Source organism: Carassius gibelio, chromosome A16, assembly GCF_023724105.1.
Source record: "Carassius gibelio isolate Cgi1373 ecotype wild population from Czech Republic chromosome A16, carGib1.2-hapl.c, whole genome shotgun sequence".
Lineage (NCBI taxonomy): Eukaryota > Metazoa > Chordata > Actinopteri > Cypriniformes > Cyprinidae > Carassius > Carassius gibelio.
Genome location: NC_068386.1, coordinates 12,869,724 through 12,896,353, shown reverse-complemented (window position 1 = coordinate 12,896,353; position 26,630 = coordinate 12,869,724). Strand labels below are relative to the sequence as shown.

Genomic DNA, 26,630 nt, shown 5'->3' with positions numbered 1-26,630 from the left:
TGACCATTAATGGGTGATATTTTATTTTGGACAAACCGTTGTTAAGCATCAAAGGCATGTGCATCAACCACAGTCAAAACTGTAAAAGCATTTGAAACCATCTGAACACAACACAAAGCTTTTTGAAACCAAATCTTTTTTTGGTCTAGCGCATAATTTATATCGCAATCAATTTTTCTGGTTTAACATTAAAAAAAAAAAAAAAAAAAAACAATTGTTAGCTTAAAATTCCTTTCTCTGCAGTTGAATCCGAGATAAACATATGGCTTCTCTTGGTTCATGGGTTCTATTATTTACATTAAATAATCATAATAACAAATGAACACTTTTCAAAATATCTTATAATTCATCATAACTAATTCAAAAAAGAAAAAAAAAAAAGTGACTTTCTACACCAACATACAGAAAGACCAGTCAGATTATGCTAAGAAAATAACAGCCCACAAAAAAATACAAAAATAAAACGCTAACCAACAGAAACTCCATATATATGGCAATACCGTAACAAACTGTAGTGTTTTAAGAGTGTCATCTCTTAATTTCATGACATTATAGTGTCTCACCAGGAGAATCCTATATTTAAATTTTTACAATTTCCATTGCACTTTTTGTTCAACAGATCTCATATATCTGGATAAACATGACCCATCACTGTAATAAAAATGCTGTGGCAACCGAGCTTGGGTAATACATTTCACTGATGAATGGAAATAAAATATTAGCCCACTGTTAATACATGTTGTAAGTAATATGACATATTCAAAGTTGTTGAAACTAAAGTAGTATAAAGAGGTAGATTTAAAAAAAAAAAAAAAAAAAAAAAAAAAAAAAAAAAAGTATCCTTCATTTCCTCATTTCCTACATAAAGAAAACTAAATTGTAACGTTTCTGGGCCCTTATTAATAAGCTTATTCCTTTACACCATTACACTATTATATTAGCATCTGGTCAAGGCAAAGTGAGTAAAGGCATGTCATCAATGCAAACAAAAAGGACATGTGACCAAAAGCCGTCGATTGACAGTCTGAAATGCATCTTCAGTCTGAATGAATATGTATAAAAATAAGCCAATGGCTCACCATGAAACAGACCTATTGACTATATTCAAATCTGCTATATTACAGGAAGCATCAACCAATCACAGCCATGACAAAATACCAGTAACAAAAGCATAACAACAAAATTTTTTTACAACATCTGTGCCCGTTTTTTTGCAGAAAATCAAAGATTTGCACATTCAAGTGGACATGTTGCACCATCTCTTGGTTTGGATGGCAGTTCAGATTGTCTCACTAAGATATAAAGCACATTGGTTCAGCTGCAAAGACAACGTTTTCACTGGTCGATATGTCATGCTGTAGCCGTCAGCTTGTCCAGCTGATTTCAGTAGTGTATATGGGACAAAAGGATTCAGCAACAAAGCATGGAGATACTAGTAGTGCATTGCATAAAAGTTGCTGCCTTAAGTCAATATGGAGCTTTTTAGGAGTGATAAACAAGTAAACAACATCGAACAATTAATTACAGTATATGTACAAATGACATTTCCTATGATATACATTTTTCCTCTCCTGTAATAAATTAATCCCTTTTGGAACCCTCAACCTTAGCAAACCAACATTTAAATTGTCATTATTTACTCACCCTTCATATTGTTCAAAACCAGCAGGACGCAAAATAAAATATTTAGTTTTTTCGTCCATACAATAGAAGTCAATGGGGTCCAAAATTGTTGGGTAAATAGTCTGTGGGGTCTAATGTTTTTTTAGTTTTGGATCCCATTGGCTTTGATTGCATGGACAAAAAATCTTCTTGTGTGTTGCGCAGAAGAATGTCATACATGTTTGGAACGACATGAGGGTGTGCAAATGATCACAAAATGTTCATTTTTTCTCTGAAAAAAAAAAAAAAAAAACATATATATTTCTGTTCTTTCTCATGAAAACTCTCTTGATAGTTTTTTCCTTTCAAGTCACTTTTTCCTTCTCAATCCACATATATTCTCTTCACATAGCCATGGTGGTTAGATGCTGATGGCCCAGCAAGCCTTTACGGCTGCCCCCGGCACAAGGATGCGTTCCTGCTCCTCCGTGTCCACAGTACTCCTGCAAATTCTGCCGCAAAGTGACGAGTGCTGAACCCAAGCAAGCCCGGTTGGGAGCAAGGATGCCTCCTGGCAGCTGTATGAGCACAGTGGCCACTCCTGCCATCCCGTCATCTGTCGGCTCCAGAGTGATCGGCCCAACTTTGAAGGACGAGTAAGAAAATCCCATGAGCTGGGATAGGAAGGGGTCGGAGCGGCAGAAATGCTGGTAGCTGCCGTGTGAGGATGGATGGTGGTGGTGGTGATGCACGGTCGGGTTGGCCGTAGAGCTAGGTGCGTAGTGGTGAGCGTTAAGGTAGTGCAGGGGAAGGTGCTGCCCGTTGTTGCCTCCGGTCAGAGCGAGATGGTGATGGTGGTGAGTGACGGTGCCTGTGCTGGGGTCATGTTTGTAGGACAGAGCCCCGGGTCGTCCCCTCTGGCCCATCACCATGCCACTAAGCTTGCCTGTGCGGACGTGGGCCAGGGACACAGTGCTGCCCCCTCCAGCCGAGGGTAAATAAACCAACTGGGGCTCCTCAGGCTCTAGGTAGACGGTAAGTTTAGCGAATGGGCGAGAGGCCATCTTGGTCATCTCTTGAATATGACGTCGCTGCTCACGGCGGAAGTCTAAGAACTGCTTGACTTTCCAGAGCAACACACAGACAGACAGGAAGAGGAAGAAGCAGGAGAAGAAGACGGAGAAAAAGACAAAGAGGTCAATGTGGGCCTGGTCCTGTCGTAGAAAGAGGAGCCCTTGGGACTCTCCGTTATGGGTATCCGTGCCCACACCACGCAGGGCAATATAAAAGCGGCTGGACTTGAGCGAGTGCACTTCGTGCGGGAAGGTGATGACCACACGGTCCCGTACGCTGCGCACAATCAACACCGTCTGTGGCTTCCATACGGTGATGTAGGTTATGAGACCTTCGGTTCGTTCTTCCCGTATCTCACGTTCTGTCCCATGTGACTTTGTGGACTGTAGCGTCCCGAGTAATCCTGCTGAGGAGTTCGCAAACACCTTCATGGGTGATGGTGGGGCGAGGGGAACCTCCTTTTCTCCCCGCGAAGTGGTCGCAGAGGTGGTCTCATCCTCGATCTTGACGGTATGCACACCAGTCTGGCGGTCTACTTCCACAATGAAGGTATCATGTGAATTGGACACATAGACCTCAACCTCTCCAAACGTAACGTCAATGGTGACGCGGATATCCACGTTAGTAAACTTAGGCTGGGCCGAAAAAAACACTGTGCGGCCCCTGAGCAGATTGCGGATGTTAGGCTCATGGAAGCAGTTGACCTGTGATGTGGGGTCGAAGCAGCATTCATTGTCCACATTGAACTGCCGATAGCATTGACGCCCATTAACTGGATTGCCATTGAATGAATCTTTACACTTTGCACACTGCAAGAAGCACAAACGGGATTATTTCATATAAGGTCTTATTTGTGAAATCGAGTGAAAATGTCATTGGTTGTATCAAACTGGCCATTACCTGTTGTCTGTAACACTCTTTACGGTCATTCTGTGGGCTGCTCAGACAGGATGAGGTTTCAGTGTTGTTCTGGCAGGGACAGCCAGTGCCATCATGCTCATTACAGGTGTCTGCATGGCCATTACACTGACATCTACAAACAAACAACAGGAAAGAATGGAAAGACTGATGTCAGTTTAACTAGATCTTTCTACAGAGTGAAACCTCGACACGGGGACATTTTCTTATCGCTAAAATACTTGTAAAGCCAACTGCTATTTTTTCCAAGTCTCTAAATATGTGCTATCTTTTGGGAGTCCAGTTAAATAATATATTACATATTACCTGACATGACAATGACCATGACAAACATCTAATTAAATAGTTCAGCATTATAGTCAATGCTTCTTTTTTTGATGCACTCACTTCTCACACTTCCCTTGCAGCAGGAAGTAGCCACTGAGGCAGCTCTCACACTTATCCCCCACGCTGTTGTTCAGACAGCTCACACACACAGCACTGTCCTCAGTAGGGCCCTCTGTAGCCCACTGTTCGATCTGAGAAGCAAAAGTATACAATGAACGACTTAGTCCCTGCAACAAAAATAAAAGGATTTACAAATGTAAAAAAAAATAAATAAATAAATAAACAGCTTACACTCTCACGGTCCAGTGGATAGTCTTTTGGATTTTCCATTGCCCTCCGATGCTCTTCTTTGGACAGACATATGTCACTGTTTCCTCTGCAGAATTCACGACAGGGGCGACACATCCCACCTCCCACAGCTGAGCCCACAAACAAGGGCTTACACTTTTCACAGTGCTGACCCTAAAATAAAGAAGAGATAGAGGTGACCTATAGTCTTATAATAACACAAACATGGTATTACTACTGTCATGTCTTCTTTTGACGAAAATAATTTTCCGCAAGGACACATGAAATCATTAAATTGATCAAAAGTTACAGTAAAGACTTTTCTATCTCTAGACACTGACTAGAATTATGCCTACCATCACAGGCATTAATTATATTTTTTAATATATTAAAACCATAAGCAGTTTTTTCAATTTAGTTGTTTTCTGTTTTTGCTGCTTTTTAAAATCAAATAAATTACAGTGATGTTGAGCGTAAGAGATTTCTTTCAAAAAACAACAATGAACCAACCCCTAAACTTTTAAACAGTAGGAAATAGTAATAAAATAACAATATCCAATAAAACCTTTCAGTACCTTTGTGTTATTCTTGCACTCGAGACAGGTGTCCAGCTGAGAGATGCTTTTACAGTTACTGTGTTTATTACAGCGGCACTGTGAGGAGCAGTTCTCTCCAACAAACCCAAAGTGACACTGACAGACTCCTGGGGACACACAGGTCCCATTAACACAGCCTTGAGCGCACACTGGCTCACACTGACCCGACACACTGAAAAAGAGAGCGAAAGGGGAAAAACTACTCAGCTTTCATTCTCAAATAATATCACTGACCTCCCCAAGGCTTGTAATTATACCTGCTGAGTACGTAGCCCTGTCTGCAGGTGCAGTGGTAGCCTTCAGGCAGATCATGGCAGTCCTGAGTGATGTTACAGTGGTGGTGTCCATTGGCACACTCGTCCTCCTCTGGGCAGTGCAGGAAGGACCAGCTACTGTTCCACTGTGGGCACAAAGTCTTACTTACACCTGCAGAGAAGAAAGACAGCAAAGTTTTAATCCCTCCCAAAAAAACAGATTAATGTTAAAATGATGTGGGGCCTAACAGCTCAGAAGTTGTCTTGTCTGTATGTGGGACTGAAATAATGGAGTGCAAAAGCCGTATTCTGGAAGTAAAAAATCCCATCCGTTTTTCAATTTGAGGCCGCGCTCATACAGTTCAGGCATTGCAGTGCATCAGAGTGAAAAACGATATAAATACTGTTCAATTTCATGCACAGACCGATCATTTTGTATCTTTATATATCAATGTATCGTCACAAGCTGCAGGGTTTATTTGGTTTTGTTTGTATGTTTTAGCCGTGATTCCCATCCACTTACATTATAAGACTAACAGACTGCAACACTTTGAGCTCAAAATCTCAGTTTGTGTTCTACTGAAGAAACAAAGTCTTCTTGGATGCCCTGGGGTCCAAGAACATCCAATTTTAATTTTTGGGTGAACCATCTCTTTCAGCACACATTTTTGTTCCTTTCTTTTTTGCGTTTATTTTTATTTTTATTTTTTTGTTCCTTTATGTTTTTAATTTTCAAAAACAAATTTGCTTCAAATCCAAGTTTGCAATGTTGTGGTTCACCTGGTTTGCTGGTAGGTTTGGTTCATTGTTTGTAACTCTTAAAGATGATCTTAAAATCCCTATGGGACAAATGAATGGGAAAATACTTCAGGAATAAAGCTTGTTGAAAAAAACGCATGGGGTTGTGTACTGTTGCACCTATTGGTCAAACACACAATGTACACTCAAATACTTTTGTACACTGTTTACTGGATATTTTTGTGTTAACAGCAACACAATAGTACTACTTTGCAGCGAGATATAAAGACATGTACCATTCAGTCCTCCCTGAAGACAGTGTCCTGCCCCGTTTCCACCGCGGACAGCACACCAGCCACACTGTGGCCTGGAAATGCACTGGGAGCACTGAGAGAGCTGGAAACACTGGGGAGAGCAGGAATCTTCATCCGCAAGCAAACGGCCACACTGACCTGCCTCACAGCGCAGTGGAACAAAGGACGGGCTCATACACTGGAGAAAAAAAGAAAGAGGACAGGTGATTAGGTTACTGGTTGAACTTCTTGTAGAAAGAACTTCGTCCCAAGGGCTCCTCTTTCTATGACATGAGCAGGCCCACATTGACCTCTTTGTCTTTTTCTCCTCATTATAAAAATGTTACCTGCTGCAGTGCCATGCTCCATACACAGCGCTGCCAACCTCCATCAGAGCCACGGGAGCTTAAACACTGGCTGCAGGTTTTAATTTCATGGCAGGGTTCGGGGCAAGGCATTGGTGGAGAGGACTCCACTTGCATGGGAGACACGTTAAGCAAGGCATAGCTGAAACACGTCCAGTCGTAAGTTGGGTTCACACTTAGGATACGCCTGGTCTCACCTGCACGTTTAAACCAAGAGTCAAAACATTAACACAAGCTGGCCTTCATATAAAGGACGTTTCAATTGGCAAAACTTTTGTGTTCTCCAAGAAACTCTGCATTGGCTCTAGGATTTGTTTTTTTTTGGGGGAAGGCAATTTTTCAGCAAAAGAATGCAAAAATGGTGATGAATATGATATGGGATGGGAGGAAAACCTATATTTCAACATTTTTTCAAGCGATCACAAAGTTTCTCAGGGATCTTAATACTTTTTCAAGAGATTGCTAAAGTTTTGAGAACAAATACAAAAGCTTTGAAATATATATTTTTTTCCTTCAGTATGTCCCCTTAGATGCTCGGCAAAATCATGCACATTGCATGTTCACTCTCACCTGTGCGTTTGAACTGGCGTGTCCACATACATTTCCCAGAAGCTGTGCATTTGGGGCAGTCAGAAGCCTCACAGCTGGTCTCAGTGCAGTTACTAGAGAGGAAGATCTCTCTCTGGTTTATCCTGCAGTCATGCTCCGATGTGCAACTTACCGAGCTGCTGATACATGCTCCCTCAGGACAGTTTGTGCACCACTTACACTGCAGAGCAGGCTGAAAGACAGAAAGAATGTCATAGATCAGCTTTAACTAAGAAGTTTTAAACCTTTCCTACTGATCTTACTGATTTTTAAGAAATTATTTTTGGTTTTCCAGCAAAGGACACATTAAAAGTGATACAAAAAATAACAGTAAAAATCATGTGTCACTGAAAACTGGAGTAATGGCTGCTGAAAATACATCTTTGCCATCACAGAAATAAACAAATAATAAAAAAAATATTAAAATAGAAAATAGTTATTTTAAACTGTTATAAGACTTCACAATACTGCTGTTTTTGCTGTATTTTCTGACCAAATAAATGCAGCCTTGGAGAGCAAAAAAATAAATAAAAAATAAAAAATTAGCACAAATATCTTGCGGACCACAGACTTTTGAACAATCCTGTACCCATCATTCATTTTCACAGTAAAAAAAACCAGCTTAATCAAATGTGTTTGTTAGATACTTTTGGGCTATGTAGTGCATTTCCTCCGCATATTAGCTCTGTCTGAAAATACTGCACAAATAGAGTACTTTGGATTGTGATTTGATGGTCGTACCTGCAGAGAGCTGGAAAATGTTTTAGGATGGCGTGCCAGACATTCGCTGCAGGTCTTGAGTCGGCGGCACTGATCAGGGGAACGAGGAGTAGGAGAACAGGTAGACTGTCCAATCGCACAACCCAATCTGTTAAAAAGAAAAGAAGAGAAACTGTTGTTTGGAAAAAAAAAATTCTGGTACCCATAGTAGCTTATTGTAAATAAAGACTAGTTCCTGTAGTACCTTTCTGCAGTGTCTGATGAAGCACAGGTCCCTCTGCACCACACACAGCTACCAGTGCTGCTGTTACAGGCCTCCGGGGTGGGCAGCAGGACGCAGGGGTCACTGGGCAAGGAAAGAGTCAAAAGTCGCCCCAGCGTCACTCCGTTAAAACCTCCAGACAGGAACAGGCGACCACCCCACCCAGTCATCGCCAAGGAAACCGAACGGTTTACAGGGTCACCCACCGAGGACACTAGAGAAGAGGTATAAGAAAAGCCCACACCATTCTGTCAGTAAGCACAGACCAGAGTTACCAAGTGCATTCTTAATATGCTGTATGCAGATGTGTGTGACTGTTACCTGGCTGTATCCATGTGTTACAGTTGATCTGATAGATAGAAACTGTGTTGCTGTAATCCTCTTCCCCCGTCCTGCCTCCAACAATTACCATGGTGTCCTTCACTAAAGCCGCAGCATGGAAGAAACGAGAGAGAGGCTGGAGAGAGAGATGATTAGTGTCATCTAGCTGCCAAATGACTTGTATTTTCATCACTTTGACCACCATTTGTTTTGTTTTTGTTTTGTTACCTTGTTTCCCTGAGAGGGCACCAGTAAAGACCAAGTAAGATTGGGGTAATAAAGACTGTAAAGTTCTCCTGAAGGTTCTACAGCTTCAACGTGGAAACGATAACCACCAAACACGTATACAGCATCTGTCTGTTCATGATAAACTGCTGAGTGGCCATAAAGACCTGAAAAAGAATAATTTTTTATTTACTTCGTTTTGATATTCATGTTATGGCAAATACATTTGTCCGTTATTAGTGAAGACAGTGAAATACACCGCTGAATAGTATTCAGAATCAGAAAGAGATTTCTTGCCAGGTATATTTACACATACGAGGAATTTGTTTGCTAGAATAAGTAAATAGGAAATAATATTACTATGCAACAAATAGTTTCTTTCTTTGGAAGAAGTCTCATGTTCACAGAGGCTGCATTAAGTTGATACTGTGAAAAACTATAAAAATTGTGAAATATTATATTAACTGTCCATGCAGAACTTTCAGCAACCGTTAATCCAGTCTTCAGTGTCACATAATCCTTTTGAAATCATTTTAATATGCTGATTTGCTGCTCAAAAAAACCTTTGTTTTATTAATGTTAACAACAGAAATTGTGATTTTGTTTTATTATTTGGGATTCTTTAATGAATAGGAATTATTTATTTGACAGAAACCTTTAGTAACATTAAATGTCTCTACTGTCACTTGATTCATTTAATAAACACTTTTATTTAGCAAGTGTGAATTAACTGTTGTTTATACTACAGTGTAATAGTATACATTTATTCATAAAGCCTAAATAAAACAATTTTTTTGTGTGTAAATCATTTCAATAAATTATTCCTTCTTGATGTGTACAGGAATTTAGCTTAAACATTTAAGTGAACAAAAGGCAATTAAATAGATAAGTACAATTATTTGTGAGATAAAAATCCCCAACTATGCTAGACATAAGTACAGAAAAAGTGCAGTGTTCCATCTCTACCTGTAGGGGGCGTGCCGGTGTGTGGAGCTACAGTCCAGTTCCCAGTCTGAGGACTAAACTCCAGCAAATGATGATTAAAGCCATTCTCTGGTGAGTAACCTCCAATCAGCAGCACAGATGAGCCTCTTCGCACAGTGAGAGTGTGTCCAGCCACAGGGGGAAGCACTGAGCTCTAAACACAATTGTCAGTTAACACTCTTAACAGAGTTAAAGAGGAGAACAGGAGCACTCTTGAGGATATTCAACACGTAATACCTTATACTGTTTCCACACCAGACTGCTGAGGTTCAGACACCATGTGTCATTTGCAACACCTTTCTTTGTGACCCCACCAACCACAAACATTAAACTGTGAGTGGCTGCTTGGGAGGCAGAAAACGGGTCATGATTATACACCAGAGCAGAAGCATGATGGTATCGAGACATGGGCATTGAATTTTCCTCCACTGAACTGGTCAACATTTGAGTCCAGCGACGATCGGCCACGGAATACCTAGACCAATAAAAATATATTCATATAAAAATGTGTAACAAAACATTTACATTAAGTAGAATGTGCAAGAATATACCTGTAAACATTTCCCAGGATGCCCTCTGAGAGTGAGAGGCCTCCATACATCCAAAGAGTGCCCTGTGGCCCGGACAACAGAGAGTGGCCCATCCTCTGGAGGAATCGGTGTGCCTTATTCTGTGGGAGGAAATTAAACGAAAACTTGAGTTTGAAAGAATATCATTTTCTCCTATAGTCTTAAAGGGAAAAGTTAATCTAACCACAGACAGCTGTGTGTCAAGCACTGTTTCCCAAACCAGGCTGTCCGAGTCTGAGATAGAAGAACAGTCTGATCCAGCCCAGCCTTCTGCACACACACACAGGCCAAGGGTCTGTAAACATATACGCAAACATGTAAGATGAGAACTGTGGGACATACATAAAATGCATTTTTGTTTGCTTCTTATGCTCTTAAACAATTTTACTGGCTGCAATAAGAATGTCACACACCATGTTGCAAATGCCTCTGCCTTCCTGTGCTCCACAATTCTCTGGGCAGACAGGACGGTCACATTGTGGACCACCAAAACCATGGGGGCATTCACAGAGCCCGTTTACGCACTGAGCCCCTGCCTGGCACTCGAGTGAGACGGCTGTACCCTCTCCAGAACTTTCATTTCCACATCGCTTCACCCAGAATGAGGCATTAAAACCCTGAACACGGCCTGAGGTAACATTTGCCTCAAAATACACCGATACCACCCCTAGAGAAGAAGAAATCACAATTTATAATGACCTTATATAAAACTATGTTGCCACGTTGAAAGTCATAGCTAAATTTGCTTTGTGTATGAATAAAAACACAATTATTCAGTCTTTGTTTTGTCAAGTACCTGATGTAGCCTCGACAGTAATTGGCTCCATTCTCGTTGTGCCGCAAAATGCTCCAATAAGGTTGTGATCAGAGTGCACAACACCGTTGCTGAGGAATCGTGGCAAGCCGTCAAATACATAAACATATGAGTTCTGTTGGATAAAGAAATGCAAACATTTCTGGTCACAATATTGCTGGTAACTTAACTGTTTATGCTGTTCAGACAGAAACTTGACAGATTAATGATGTGGAATAATCTACTCACTGTGCACTGTGTATGTGAATCTGGGTGCCAGGTCAGGGCCACGGGTGGGCATGACCGCCCTGGCATGCATGGTGCCAAATCCTGGGACACAGAGAGGACCCACAGGCAATGAGAGAGCCCACCGTGGCCACCAACTGCTCCATGCCACCCCAGAGACGAGGAGAGGGAAAGGGGTACAGAGGAGGAAGAGGAAAGCAGAACAGAGCGACCCTGACACTGCCTGAAACAGGTGCCATTGTTCCTGGGAGAGAAATGTGAATTTCGATCTTACATATTGTATAAAAGTTTAAGCCTAAAATCGCAAGTCAATGGGGACCAGCAACTATTTGGTTAACAACATTCTTCAAAATATCTTCTTTTGTGTTCCACAGAAGCAAGAAAGTCAAATAGTTTTGGTGCAACACAAGGGAGAGCAAATGATGACAATTTTCATTTTTGGCTGAACTTTCCCTTTAGAGATCAAACAATAATCAGAAGAGCCCCTAATGAAATCCCCTTGTTTACATCATATTTTCATCTGCCTTCAAATTTGAAGACACCTCCCTGACCAAATAAACCGAGCTCATTCTCAGACTTACCTGGGGTCTCCATAGTATCCAGGCAGACAAGACTCACAGTGTGGGCCTTGGGTGTGGTGGGTACAGTAGCACTGGCCGGTCTGGTTATGGCAGAATCCTTGTAGAGCATCACCATGGCCATTACACTGACAGGGAATGCAGCCTTCACCCCCTGCCAAAGCAGAGCCAAAACTACCAGGCTTGCAGTGCTCGCAGTGCGGCCCTGTTGTCCAGTCTGAGAAGGGAAAGAAAAATATAGCTATTAGTGCTGAAAAGATGAAGAAATAAAGGTAAACACACAGGTAGGACCTTTACCCTGGCACTGGTCACAGATCCCTGGAGCCGTAATGCAAGTGCTGTGAAAGTTACATCCGCAATCCACATCACACTCCACTCCGCTCAGCACCAGAGTGGCTGGATCAGAGGTCCAACCCAAAGAGCACTCGCACTCGAACCGTGGACTCCCGCTGCACCGGCCCTGGCGGCACTCGTTATAACATCTTCGAGAGAGCATGAACATTATTATAGGTTACAAGGATGTGCTATGATTATTCCTGAGCTGTAATAAGAAACACATCCACCACTGCAGACAGTGTAACAGAAAAATCTCACGTCTGGTTACAGTGGTGAACTCCATCTCCTTGGAAGCCCCTCTCACAGTGACACTCATAGGAGGTTGGGGTGTTGACGCAGGTAGCAGAGGGATGGCAGGTATGCAAGCCCAAGCGACACTCCTCCACATCCGGACAGGACGGGTAGGACCAAACAGCGTCTCCGTCTCCTTCCATCCCTTCCAGAAGCTCCAGCTCCAACTCCATCTCCATCTCGAGCTCCATCAACCGAGGGGGCGATAACGTTTGAGGCTCAGGGCTGATGGACAAAGGAAGAGATGTAAACCGAACAATTTTCAAATGACACATTCGTTTAGCCAGTAGGTAGAAAATGCTTTAATCTTACCTGCTGGCTTTCACTTCAGCTACAGCCATACTGCAGTTCACAGCCAAGGGGTCATCCATTCCACCCCAGTCACCTCTCAAACACCTGTGGAAAACCAGAGGGGCAGGAAGTGATATAAGGAAAACAAAGTGAAGTCAGAAGGCATTTTTTAATGCAGTTGATGGTTGTTTGGTGTATTCACAGACACGCTTCTATCCTACCTGCCGATAGTGGGGTTGTTGTAGTCTCCACACCAGCCGCACTGAAACGTCTGCAGACACTCCGAACAGGTTGCAAGAGCAGAGCACTGCTTACACTGAGGGACAGAGTGAACACTGGAGAGAGAAGATCAGAGAGGAACATTACACATTTTCAAAAGCAATGACAATTTATGCAAGATATTAGAGCAAGGACTAATGAAGTAAATGCAATTAATAAAGAAAGTTATTATTACTAATATACTGTAATGAAGTAAATGCAATTAAGAAAGAAAGTTATTATTACTATTATACTGTAATTATTATTATTATTTAAATTGTAATATATTGCTAATGCTGACAATTGTTGTTATACTCAATAATATTAAAAATACAATTATTATAATTATATTCAGATTGACTAGGTTCCAAAAGAATAACATTGTAAATATAAAACAATGACATTCATGTCTATTGTTTGTTCATTTTGTGATGGTTAGTTTTAAAGGGGTCTCGCAGCCTGACTTAAATTATTTTCACTTATTCAGCCAGTCATTTACAGCTTAAACTGAACAAAGAAATCCGTTAAAATTCTGTCATCATTTACTCCCCCTCATGTCGTTCCTAACCTGTCTGACTTGCTTTCTTCTGTGGAACTCGAAAGATGATATGTTGGGAACCAAATTGTTTCGGTTCCCATTGACTTGCATTAAATGAACAACAACAAAAACGTTAATGGGAAGTTAAAACGGTTTGGTTCTTCAGAATATCTTTATGTTCCATAGAAGAAAGAATTGTTTTGGAATGACAGGAGACTGTCTAGTCTTTTTGCTTTGTTTTCCTGGATATCTAAGCAGAAGCAAATATGAGATGTTAAAAGTGAAATGTTCAAACTGCAAATGCAATAGGAAATAAAGTATGCTGTTCTGGCCAAATCATGGCCTTATACCATATTTTATTCTTCATTTGAGCAGTGTATCCAGTTTTAATTATTAAACACTATAAGTGTGTAGTGTATGTGAACTACATAGTGGATTTCATTAGCTTTTATTAGACAAATTACTTTAAAAAATCCTAGCAGAAGCTGCACTAACCTACCTGTCATACCAGTCCCTGCACTCTCCATAGGGAAACTTTGTGAGGTACGCAGCAAAGTAGAAACAGGACTGAGCTGATTCACACCATGCACAATGACTGGAGTTAGACAAACATTCTCCACACGTCAACCTCCTGTTAGAGAAAGAGGATGGTAAATGAAAAAAGAAGCAAAGTTGATATCTTTTTGAAGTCTTTCAGCCTATCAAATACTACATACACCAAATAATTCATAGACAAGTTTATCACTTCAAAACTCACTGGTTGCAAACTTTAGGACACCCTCCTGGTTCCCGGATAGACCCCTCCAATCTCCCACGGCGACTGCACAGATAATCTCCCTTCTTGCTGGAGTTGATCTGCCACTCACAGTAGGGGTCCTACAAACATTCAGACATGAGAGAAACTTCACTGCAGCTCCACAGAACATGAAAGATGGTAAACAGACTGCATGCTGCTCTGGATCAAAACGCTCATGGCAGTCTTTCAGACATGTTGATGTGGATGCGGTACCTGAGTGCAAGCGGCACAGTCTCTATACTCCTCACACAGTGTGCAATGCTGAGGGTTGAGCAGTAGGTGGCGCTCTTCTCTCTGTGAGTCTATGCAGGGCTGCTGATTGATGTCAGAGCGCAGAAAACACAGGTTCATGGTGGGACACCAGCCGCATGACTGATCAGACAGACAGGCCAAACATGAGCGGTACTCTGAACACGAATTGGAGCGGAAAGGTTCGAGGAACAGGAAAGAAATCTCCTAGAAAACAAAGAAAACAGCATTAAATGATAATACCTAAATATTATAGCACAATTAGGTGGTTTATAGGGCTGGAACTAAGGATCACATCAATAATTAAGTAATGAGTCATGTTGCAATCATTTTGCTCATTGTATAATTTTTTTCTTTTGTATAATTCACTATATAATTTTTAAAAACATTTTTTTTTTCATAAAATATTTTTAATAAAAACATCAAATTAAACGGCACTTAATTAAACAAAGTTTACTACAGTTCTGCAGCTTTCAAACAGTATCAAAAGTTTTTCTGAAATAACTTAATTATGAAATTTCACTAGTATTGCACTAGTTGGAGCCCTAAAATTTTATTAAAATCCAAAAAAATTAAAATCATGTCTCCTGAGTAAAGGCACAAAAGGAAAGTCTCCTTTTAAGTTGCTTTGTTAGGTAAAAAACCCTTACGCTGCCACCAGGTAAAGCTGTGCGGTTCCAGGTAAGAGCCATCTCACTAGTCTGTCCTGATGCGGAGTTATTAAGGTAGCCCTCCGCCTGAATCAGGTACCAGTTTCCTCGTGTAAGATTCTGGAACAGACAGGAACCATCCGGCCGAGATAGCATTCGAATCTCCTTCTCCTCCTGAGCGGACCACCTTCCTAGCACATCCGTCTGCATGGAAGAAAGGTTTAGAAGAGACTTAGCAAGTCACATGCCTCAAGAGACTTCACACCATGACTTTCTTGTTTAAAAAAGGAAACCTGATTATATAATATCCCATACCAGTTGAAGGGAGTTGGGTCCAGCAGCCATCTGAGCAGTAAAGTGGAGCTTCTGAACTCGAGCCCACATGGCAACAGTTTCCTGGGGTGGCGCTGCAGGAGGAGGGGCGCCCCATAAAGGATGAATGAAACCCCGAAACTGCAGTGTCACATCCATCTCTGTAGAGGGATTGAGGATGATGGAAGTACTGCGCAGGATAGACACCTATGAAGAAGAGTGCATGAGTGTAAGTGAGAAAGAGAGCAGAGGCAGGATGGGGTGTTCAGAGGAAGGGTTTACAGTAACAGATATTTTACAAAATTAAAACAAAATATAGATGTAGAAAAGAAAGATTGAAAACTTATTACCAGGGTTATTATAGTAATATTTTAATAAAATAAACTTTTGCTACTTGAAATAAGATTTGATTTAAAAAAAGTAAACTTTATTTCAGCTAACTAACTTGATGTACTAAAAAAAAATCTAAACCTGAAATCAATGAATAAAACTATACACACAAAAAAACATTACTTAAACCTCAGATAAAATTATAATGAAAACAAAACATAAAAACAAAAACTAATGAAAATTTTTTATACAAACAAAATTAGCGTCTCAATGATACTAGTGAAGTCACAAGGAGAAGGTAAACTAATTTTATTTAAGGAGTAAAATGAATGAATGAAGCAGGTAGATTGAAGAGAGGAAGTGTCTGCAGAGTAGGTCATGAGAGCTCAGGATTGAACTTGTCGTACCTTGTCAGGCTGTGACTGATTGCGTGGATGCTGGAAGGTGAGCAGGTGCAGTCCCGGGACATAGTTCTCGGTGCGACAGAAGTGGAGGGAGGTGAGGAAACGCGTGCGCTCCCCCCACCAGCCGTACGCCCCAGAGATCTGGTCCACGTGGCATGCACTGCGCTCTGCCAGGGGTCAAAGTGCACAATATTTACTCATGACATGCCAAAGGATTACACACACACTCAGGTCACTTGACATTAAATGAAAACCAGTGAAGGGCACATAGCAGAGATATTGACACAGCATGACTGCTAAAAGTCATCTACAAACACAAGGCACTCAGTAACATAGTATTTCACAGACTGAAAAAGTGTCTAGAAATAAAGATTTACTGAGCGGTGTGTGGTCACATATCCAAGTCGTTTTAACCATCATGTTACAGTCTGCTCCCTCCTCTTCCTTTACCTGAAACAGGCAAGCAGGACTCATTCTGCACACACCAACCGAATTCCCCAGAAACTCGTGGCAGAGAGTTTGGTACCCCACTGAACACCAGACACGACTGGCAGTCCGACAAAAAACGAGCCAGGCCCAGACATCCAGTGCTGCCACACTGTACACACATAAATCAGATGATGGATGAGAGACACAAGTGAAAAAGAGAGTTAGCATCAGAGAGGCATAAGTGATCAAGTTCGAGCAAAATGCAAATGAAGGAGGCTGGGGAGGATTTACCGGGTTGGTGGGCTGGTATTCCCGGCAGCGACCCTCACACCAACTGCACTCTGGATTCTTGAGGCATAAACTTTCATCTGGAGCTTCAGCACATACTGTGTCCTGTTAGACAAACACACACATATACACATTTACTGTTCGTTCACTCCAGACGCGACTTGCTTGAATAAATTACGCTATTCACGCGTAGTTGGACGCTTGAACACTGCTCGCTACGTTGTAATCACGTCACTACTAGAGCAACCTCCTGATTGGTTAACGTGGCGCAAAATTTCCCCAAAGTTCAGATTTTTCAACTCGCGTGAATCGCATCATTCGTGCCGTCTCAAGCGAAACACGCAGTAGGTTGTCTATTTGCGTCTTTGAATTGACTTAACATTGAAATCACTCACGCCAGATGCTCTAGTCACGTCTGGTGTGAACACACCATAATACACAGTATGATTTTTAATACTTTTATTTAGAAAGGACGCATTCAATTGATTAAAAGTGACAGTAAAACCTAATGTTACAAAAGATTCCGGTTTCAAATAAATGCTGTTCTTTTTTACTTTCTTTTCATTCAAGAATCCTGAAAAAATGCATAATGGTTTCCACAAGCAGTTTTCAACATTAATAATAAATATTTGAGCCGCATATTAGAATGAATTTCTGAAGAAACATGTAACACTTAAGACTCAAGTAATGGCTGCTGAAAATGTATCTTTTCTATGATAAGACTAAATTATATATTAAAACATTAAATCATTAAAATAGAAAACATTTATTTTAAGTTGTAATAATATCTCACAATTGTACTGTTTGTATTTTTTAATAAATAAATACACCCTTTGTGAGCATAAGAGACTGCTTTCAAAAAACAAAACAAAAAGAAAAAACTTGTGTTATTACCCTGTCTCCTGGGTCACTGCTTACAAACAGCGGTACTTTATAGGCCACAAGGTCACCACGGGCAACACCACTGTAACCGCCTGCAACTAGCAGCACTCGTCCCTCCATGACGGCAGCAACATGGGAATATCGGCCCCTCACTGACCCACCTCCTACAAGAGCACAGAGAACATTTCAGAGAACAAATAACATGCACAACTAATTTAAAAAGCTTCACAACCACTAATGAGGGCTACTGTAACTTTACATGTACACATATAATATTTATGTCTTGTGGCTACACTTGAAGCACTGTATATTTGAAATTATGTAATTCACTTCCACTGTAATTGCCTAGTTTCAACCCTGAATTTTTTTAAAGAATGGTAATCAACTGCAGATTGAGCTAAATCTGGAACATTCCTGTAGATTCTGGTAATGATGTAAACAACTGATTGAAAAGGCACAGAAACATTTAAATGCTGTTGCACAGCTAGAAGAGTTAGAAGAATCCCTCAGTGAAATGTAGGGATGCGCAATCATGATTTTTAATGGTCGATTCCGATACCGATTTTAAAAAAAAATTAAGCAACAAACAAGAAAGAAGGAAAGTGTGCATAAACAAGATGTTTATTTGTTATTTAACAGGCCAAACTGGCTTTTGGCTATTGAAAACAATAACCGTAACCATCTGAAATTGACAGCAGTAACTGCACAGTAAGTAGCCTACATTCAATACAAACATAGATGGTACAGACATCAGCATTTAGCTTTTGTTTTTGAATTGGGTTGAAACTACATAGAACTGGCCTTTACCAGTTACCAGTGAGACTAAATTAAGCTAAAGTATGCTATATAAATATTATTCCAAAAAGTTAAAATCTAATAATGTTGGTGGGAATAAAACAAAGATGCAAAGTGTTTCATTCATCCAATTTAAAAAATAAATAAATAAATAACTATTGTCTCAAGTAAAAAAAATATAGATTCGAATCATTACCCTAAATTTTTTGAATGGATGAATGAAACACTTTTTTCAGTGCGCTAAAGCAGGTGATTTTAAAATCAAATTCAGTCGATATCATTTTAAGGTAAAATAAAAATAATCATCCTATACATAACTGACGTTAACTTCTGGCTTTTCAAACATGTATGCAAGTTCTACTTTACAAAAAATTCAGTTTTGTCAAAGTTTTATCAAAGTTTTGTCCGTTTCGTTTCTCATCCAACATGTGAGAAGTTGAGCTGAACATCCTTCACTGTCTCCGCTTGTCCAGGGTGCGAACAGGTGGAGTACGCTCAAGCAGCTTCAGTGAGAACAGGAAAGGGACTCTTATTTTGTGCAGTCGGCTGTTCGCTTCCTGCTATAATAATAATAATAATAATTCTTTACATTTATATAGCGCTTTTCTAGACACTCAAAGCGCTTTACATAGACAGGGGGTATCTCCTCATCCACCACCAGTGTGCAGCATCCACCTGGATGATGCGACGGCAGCCATATTGCGCCAGAACGCCCACCACACACCAGCTTACTGGTGGAGAGGAGACCGAGATGAAGCCAATCAGTAGACATGGGGATTGTTAGAAAGCCATGATGGTCAGAGGCCAATGGGCGAATTTAGCCAGGATGCCGAGGTCACACCTCTACTCTTTCCGAAAGACATCCTGGGATTTTTAATGACCACAGAGAGTCAGGACCTCGGTTTAACATCTCATCCGAAGGATGGTGCTTGTTGACAGTATAGTGTCCCCATCACTACACTGGGGTGCTAGGACAGACCACAGGGTGAGCACCCCCTGCTGGCCTCACTAGCACCTCTTCCAGCAGCAACCTAGTTTTTCTCAGGAGGTCTCCCATCCAGGTACTGACCAGGCTCAGCCCTGCTTAGCTTCAGTGGGCAACCAGTCTTGGGCTCCAGGGTGATATGGCTGCCTATCTGTGCCTCAGACGTGTAGCTCTGCACTTCCAGTGCTGAACGGCTGCCTGTGTCCTGCGCACCGATTTCGAAATACTTCCACATAAAATGACATAGCGAATAATTACAATGTAGTCAGTGCACGCGGGTGCACTTCCGGTAAAATCGGCCGAAAAAAAGACCAAAAACTACAAAGCAAATATCGCCCGGTTCCGATTTATGGCCGGTCAACCGGTGCATCCCTAGTGAAATGCACAATATTCTAGAGGGCTGAACTGAAGCATTATTATGAAATAATACCAACTGAGAAAAATGTCTTATAAACAAGACATAATGGCAAAAATCCTGACAGACACTATGAGGGGAACCAAACCTATGTCAGCTTTCTGTGGTTAAGTTACACAAGTGGTCTTTCTGTGGTTAAGTAACCTTCCACAACATTTAAAAATAAATAATAATAAGTCTGAGGGCATGTTTTACTGCATTAATCCATCGGTTTAAAAGCTGCAGGCCAGTAAATCTGCATCAGACACAAGGGAATTTACACAACAAATGACCTCTCCAGAATAGGTCATAAAAAGCCTCCAGTCAGACTGAAGCATCTTGAACATGAGTTCTTAAAGGCCCTTTTGTTATTCAAGCAACAAATCCCGGGAACCATGGGTCATCAATTGCATACATCATCAAACCTCATCTCCTCTCTAAACATATCAAACAGATTCACTCTGTTTCTGACCATTAAATATACACTTACGCTGACTGAGGATCCCTCCAATAGACACCCACTGATGGCAACCAAGATGATAGAAAAAGATCTCCTCATCATAGCACTTCTCTTCCATATAGTGGATATGCACATTCCCTCCTAAGAGAAAAATAGATCACCATTATTTAATAATGTTATAAAAGTTTTCACATTAAACTCACTCAATGAAACCGCAGACACAATATGATTGCTATTTACCGTATACCACCATATAGTTGCCGATGATAGTGGCAGAGTGGAATGCTCTCTCCCTTGGGCCACTGGCAGGAAAACGTGAACGGAAGGAAGCCCAAAACCGTTTCTCAACATGGAACGCATCAGTTGAATTCACACGCACACTGAAGAGTTGAGACAGGATTAAAAATCTAAACGCCAACCCAGACCAATGAACACTCCAGGTAGCAGATTACAAAATGACATTTATTCACATGATTTTAGTATACTGTGTGTATTCAAATAAAAGTGCAATAAAAATGCAAAAACCAAATGTATCAAACTTTTCATAAAGAGCTGGGACATAACAGTTCACATTTTACAGCGATATAAAAAAACACACAGTGGAGATTTACTATATTTTCAGCTTACACAACACACACAAGTGTAGAATACCTAGCTGTGGTAGGTCTGTGTCCCCCGTATACCAGCAGTGTTTTGGAAGGGGCATGATAGACCATGCTGTGTCCTGCAGTAGCAGGTGGTTTTCCGCCCCTAGGCTGAACTGCTTCCCACACTCCATTCCGCAACCGGAACCGGTACAGTGATGAGGAGAACATGTCCTCCTCTGTCCTTCCTGAAAAGACACGTAGATCATTTAGTCTTAATAATTATTCTTAAATCATTTAAACAAGCAGAGATGAAGATGCTAATGATCTTTGTTTTTTAACAAAATGAAAATAATGTTCAAGTTGGACTTTTTATATCCTCCACTATACATATATACATACATACATTATATATATATATATAAAAAGAATACAATTTACTCACCCCCAAAAACATACAGATAGTTGTCTACTATTGCTGCTGCATGATTTGCCAGCCTTGGTGCCCCTGCAGCGTTTGATTGGCCGAGCTGCTGCCAGTCATCTTGCAGTGCATGGTACACCCAGACGTCACTGGCCAATGAGTGGTTGGCAAGTTCACCGCCATAGATGACCATGTTTCCTTGCCATTCTACTGCTGTGTGGGAATGTCGAGGAGCCTGATACAAAGATATTATTATTTAGAGGATCATTAAAATGAAAAAAGATTATAAATACATAACAAAAAAAATAGAAGAATCTTACTGGACTATATAAATACGATCTCTGTTCCCAATTATTGGTTGAAAAATTGTAAACAACAAGGTCCTCCAGTGCTCTATTCAGATCAAACCCTGTAAATAAAGACCAAAGGTTGAAATAAACGGAGCTGGATTAATACAAGAGTTACATAAACACACAAAAACACATTCAAACAAAAACACAGCAGTTAAAATTATACAATATTTATACAATATATGATGAAAAAAAAATCTAAAATCTTTTCTGGTAAAATCTTATGAAAAAAAAAAAAAAGAGTCTAAAATTGAGAGGAAAATTAGCTTTTTACAAGATTTATTTTTTTATTTTAACACCCATAAATAAAATGTTTTCTTTTTCCCATATTCACATTTACAAAATTGATATTGCTATTCCATTTTTGCTTTTCTAAGGGGGAAAAGTGTATATTGTTTGTACATATAAAACATTTACGTCTGTATAAACAAAATATTAATATTTTACAGATAATATTCAAGCAGATTTATTTAGCAGACTGACAGACAGATAATATAAAATAATATAAAATATAACATTTTAATTTGTTGTCCTCATAAAATACAGTATTAAGCTTAATATTTTTATCACTCATTATAAATGGGTTTTTATTAGGGCTGCCCCCTAATAGTCGACTAATCGTTAGTCGACCAGAAGATTATTTTATTAATCAATAAATCCGAATTTTCAGCCTGACACATTCACAATCATAGCTTATGCGTATCATAGCTTTATGTGTGAGCTTCAGCGCTTATTAGGCTTTGTAGGCAATTAAATGATAATTAAATGATACTAGTCCTTAAAAATCCTTAGTCGAGGGCAGCCCTAGTTTTTATGATAAATGATCAGTCAGTGATGGGAAAGGTTAACCGAAAAACCTCTTTCTTACCTCCGAACATGTACATTGCTCCAGTGGAAGCCAGGTAAACCCCAGCAGAAGCGGTGCGAGGGGCTGCTTTAACATCCCCTGGGCTCACCTCCCACCACTGCCCCGCGCCACTGTTGTCATGGAGAGCCAGCTGACAGTTCTGTCCCACAAAGCCAGGACTGCAGATACAATGCTCACCCGTCTGGGATCAAGAGAGGGAGACAACAAGTGGCATTAAAACAACTTTTTGTACTCAATTTTTGCATGATGAAGAGCTTTCCTTTTTGCCTACCTTATCACAATGACCGTGGCCATGTTGTGTGCAGACCTGGGAGCAGAGAGGGGTACTGCAGTCCATTCCTCCCCACCCTTGATGACACTGACAGCGGGCAGTAGCTACGTCACAGCGCCCGTGACCACCGCAGTCCCCAGGGCACACCGAAAACGTGTAGGTGGCATTGAAGCCCAGCAGGTTGTAGTTTGCGTCGCTGAAGAAATGGAGTAACATCTAGCAAATATCAAAACAGAAGATGAACAAGTTACAATGACTGTGGCAAAATAGGGACAGACTGTGAGCAAGAAGTCTATCAGTCAAGCTCTGACATAGTTTCTTATGAAGCGCATTAAAGAAAACGACTGCATTCGGTTTCCTTAAAAATAAGGCTCAGTTGAACAGATGGTATAAACTGATACTTCTTGCCTTACCTTACCAGACTTGGCCTCAACTGGTTGTGGTAGGGTGGTGCCACTTAAACTTGCCAGTAGGGGGCTCTGGTAGGAATCACCATCATAGACAAACAGATAGTCATAGGTGCACTCCGTCTCCATGAATGTGAAGTTAAGCACAATGCGATGGTTTCTGCTGGGAGCTGAAAGAATACAGAAGAGATCTCATTACAACCAGAAAAAAAAACATACAAATCCTTGTCTCAATATCACCTTCAAGGGGTAGACATTTGTAATAAGTATTCACATTTAGAGAAGTATCATGGTCACGCAGCTACTGAAATTGGTAGTAGTAATAATAACTACGATAATCAAGAAATCATTACTAATATCATGAATCTGCAGAAGATACCACTCAGCTCTCACGATATTAAAGCAGCAAATACTGAAATTGTCATTTGTCTAAAGATAAGAGATAGTTCACCCAAAAGTTACAATTCTGACATAATTTACCAAATGGCTGACAGTAGCCACAGACTTCAAAAGTATGAAAAAATACTACAGAAAGTCAATGGCTAAAGTCAATGGTAAAATTAAGCATGCACTGATAAATTATTCACGATAAGAAATTTAAAAACATGAATTAAGAAAAAGATCATGTTGACTTGGAATAACAAGCAAAACAGTCATTCATTTAAATCCTACTATATGCTAAAGAAGCTTCTTTCATTCATTAGCCCTTTGTTTTTGTAGTTTGTGACACCAACCCTTGATAAGCCACTCGCAGTTGTCATTCACAGAGTAGTTTCCTGGTCCATCTGTGACATATCCTGGGACACCCCGCAAAATCTGTCTTTGGCCCTTACAGTTTCCTGCCCAGGTAGCAGGTATCAGAATCATCAAGACTAGCAGCAAGACAGTTGGGATGTGAGAATTCATCCTGCCCTCCACCCGCAAAGGGCAAAGTGAGAAAAAGATGGAGAAACTACTGAAGGGTGGCTGGACTTGCTCACAGTATGGAGACCTATATAGAAGAAGAACATAAAAATAATTTAATTACACAAATAATTACACAAACAGACCATATACATTCACCCTGTAATACATAAAGGCCCATTCACACCAAGCACGATAACTATAAAGATAACGATAAAGATATAGTTCTAAAAATCGTTCTCAATATTAAAGAATAGCGGAGTCCACATCACAACTATAACGATAAAGGCAAAGAGAAACGATATCATCGGAATCACTTTCAGAACTATTTTTTTTCTTCTGATGAACGATAAAAACATTGCCAACCAATCAGAATCAATCCTGCTGTAATGAGCTCGAGAATTTAAAGCAGCAGACGCATGTCCGCTTAGAATACACAAACAATATTCCTTGTACCTTGTACCTTGTCATAATATTGAGAGTTTTAGATGGTGAGAACTCATTATTAATAAAAACGAATTGTTTACCTGGATATCTGTAAATTGTGTTACAGAAAGAGTAATAACAGCAATAACAGTAGACAAACACAAATGCTTTGTAAAACAATTTTTTGATGATAATGCAAATGGAACCTCATTCTAAAAAGCCTACTGTATCAAACTTTCATTTATAAAACCTCTAAATTATCAACATGATCAAAAGTTTGCCATAATACGTATCATGCATAATCTACTACATGCTTTTCATTAATAATGTTTATTTATACATTTCTTAATCATCACTTTATTTGTATGCATTTTAAGCAAGTAGTCTGCTATTATGTTATATAAAATCTCTCTGATTTACATAAAGTCTCATATTTGCAAGTTTGAGCCTTTGAATAAAACTGAGGTGTTACTCCTCCTCGAAAATATATAAGCTCCATATTCTCACTATATCATGCAATATGAGCCAGAAGAGACTTATGTATCAAATATGATACAAAACATAAAAAAATATATGAAACTTTGACTGTTTTTTTAACAGATTTTGTCTAAAGGTTAAATAAACTTCCATATGTTTTTTTAACAGATTTTGTCTAAAGGTTAAATAAACTTCCATTTTTAAAAAGATTTTATGTTAGACTTAACAAGGTTAAACAGAATAAGATTGTTTTAATGCATAATTTATTATCAATGTTGTTGTTGTTATACGTTTAAATTTTGTCTTGTCACTGACAACAGAGCACAAATTGTAATTTCGTTGCCCTGTACAATGACAAAGCTTTATTATCTAACCTTATCTTGTCAGAAAGACAACATCTGAAGCAAAAGGCATGGTTACAAAAACCTTGTGAAAAAGGTACTCTACTCGTCTTTGTAAAACTGCCATACGCTGCTAAAAAGTAGCAAATATAATGTGAAGAAAAACCACACTTTCAACACAAAACTCTTGAACTATTTGCCAAAAAAAAAAAATAATAATAATAATACACAACAGAAGAGCTAAAAGAGACATGTGTCTTTTTAAACTAGTATTTCCAGAGGTTAGCTGACACAACCATCACTGTAACGAGCTAACGGTTTACTTTACTGTTAGCTGTTGTGTCATCATATTTAACCGACCATGGTCCCTTGTAACTAAATAATTACAGTAATTAATAAAGCAGTGTGCATCTTCCCATTGTCAGTTCAGCATCTACTGACTCGTATCAATCAAAGAGTTATTTAAATCTGACAAGTGAGCCTTGGCTTTAGCTGAACAGGCTAACTGACTAGCCGTGTCTATCCGCTAGCTGTCGGAAAAACCAAACCATCTGCACTCATTTACTCACCAATTCCCGAGTCTCGGTTTCCATGTTTCTAAAACATAACGTTCAGGTTTTCGTAACTTACATCCTGTATCAGGAAATGTAATAAAAAGTCGCGTTGAGCGACGCCCCTATATCGCTGCGGCTATTGTTGTGCTGCGGCAGCGGAGCCCAGCGGCGGTTTAGAGCTCGAGACCTCCGCGTACGATCATGTGTGAGTGCGCTGCTGGAATCAAAGGCCTCGAGCTCCGCTGACAGGATGCCTTTATTTACAAAAAATATCCAGATGTTATCAAGAATAACGCGCGCGTCCTCTCTGTTTCAGCGTCTGGCTAAATCCAAGCAATGGCTGTTACAACATAAGCATCGTGCGTGAGTTTGTTCCCTGATATCCAGGGCGCATCTTGAATCGTGCAGGGCATTCGTGCAGGGGATGTGTGTATGTGTGTGTGTGTGTTTCCATATGGTTGTAAACAATACAAAGCCTAATAAGCGTACCGAGCAGCCTCCCTGCTGGTCTTTTGATAGAGCAGGTCATATTAGAAAAGTATCTAATTCGCTGTTTATAGCGTAGCTATATGTAAACAATCTGCAAAGTTGTGAAT

General features: G+C 40.1%; 1 protein-coding gene across 1 annotated transcript; it reads right to left on the bottom strand.

The window, feature by feature from the left end:
* LOC128030624 (multiple epidermal growth factor-like domains protein 8) lies at positions 1–26,567 on the bottom strand. The gene is made up of 44 exons (XM_052618399.1): positions 26,050–26,567; positions 24,068–24,324; positions 23,340–23,503; positions 22,927–23,142; positions 22,656–22,836; positions 21,758–21,846; positions 21,459–21,672; positions 21,081–21,261; positions 20,670–20,809; positions 20,460–20,570; positions 17,808–17,959; positions 16,917–17,018; positions 16,647–16,794; positions 16,200–16,363; positions 15,466–15,669; positions 15,151–15,354; positions 14,465–14,707; positions 14,213–14,331; positions 13,955–14,086; positions 12,881–12,994; positions 12,681–12,764; positions 12,336–12,593; positions 12,039–12,223; positions 11,745–11,958; positions 11,167–11,407; positions 10,921–11,053; positions 10,538–10,791; positions 10,309–10,419; positions 10,107–10,225; positions 9,793–10,030; positions 9,538–9,709; positions 8,575–8,738; positions 8,347–8,482; positions 8,008–8,239; positions 7,785–7,911; positions 7,026–7,236; positions 6,438–6,652; positions 6,094–6,289; positions 5,063–5,231; positions 4,785–4,977; positions 4,213–4,383; positions 3,982–4,112; positions 3,577–3,709; positions 1–3,485 (listed from the first exon to the last, which is right to left on the bottom strand). The coding sequence occupies exons 2-44, from the start codon at positions 24,237–24,239 to the stop codon at positions 2,007–2,009; spliced, it is 8,616 nt and encodes a 2,871-aa protein (XP_052474359.1). The 5' UTR covers positions 24,240–24,324; positions 26,050–26,567; the 3' UTR covers positions 1–2,006.
* Positions 26,568–26,630: the final 63 nt, after the last annotated feature.

Coding starts and splice junctions, on each gene's coding strand:
- LOC128030624 (XM_052618399.1), bottom strand. CDS start 24,239: ATGAATTCTCACATCCCAACTGTCTTGCTGCTAGTCTTGATGATTCTG. Junction 12,594..12,680: donor GCTGAAGTGAAAGCCAGCAG/GTAAGATTAAAG, acceptor TTTGTCCATCAG/CCCTGAGCCTCAAACGTTAT. Junction 5,232..6,093: donor TCTTCAGGGAGGACTGAATG/GTACATGTCTTT, acceptor TCTTCTCTGCAG/GTGTAAGTAAGACTTTGTGC.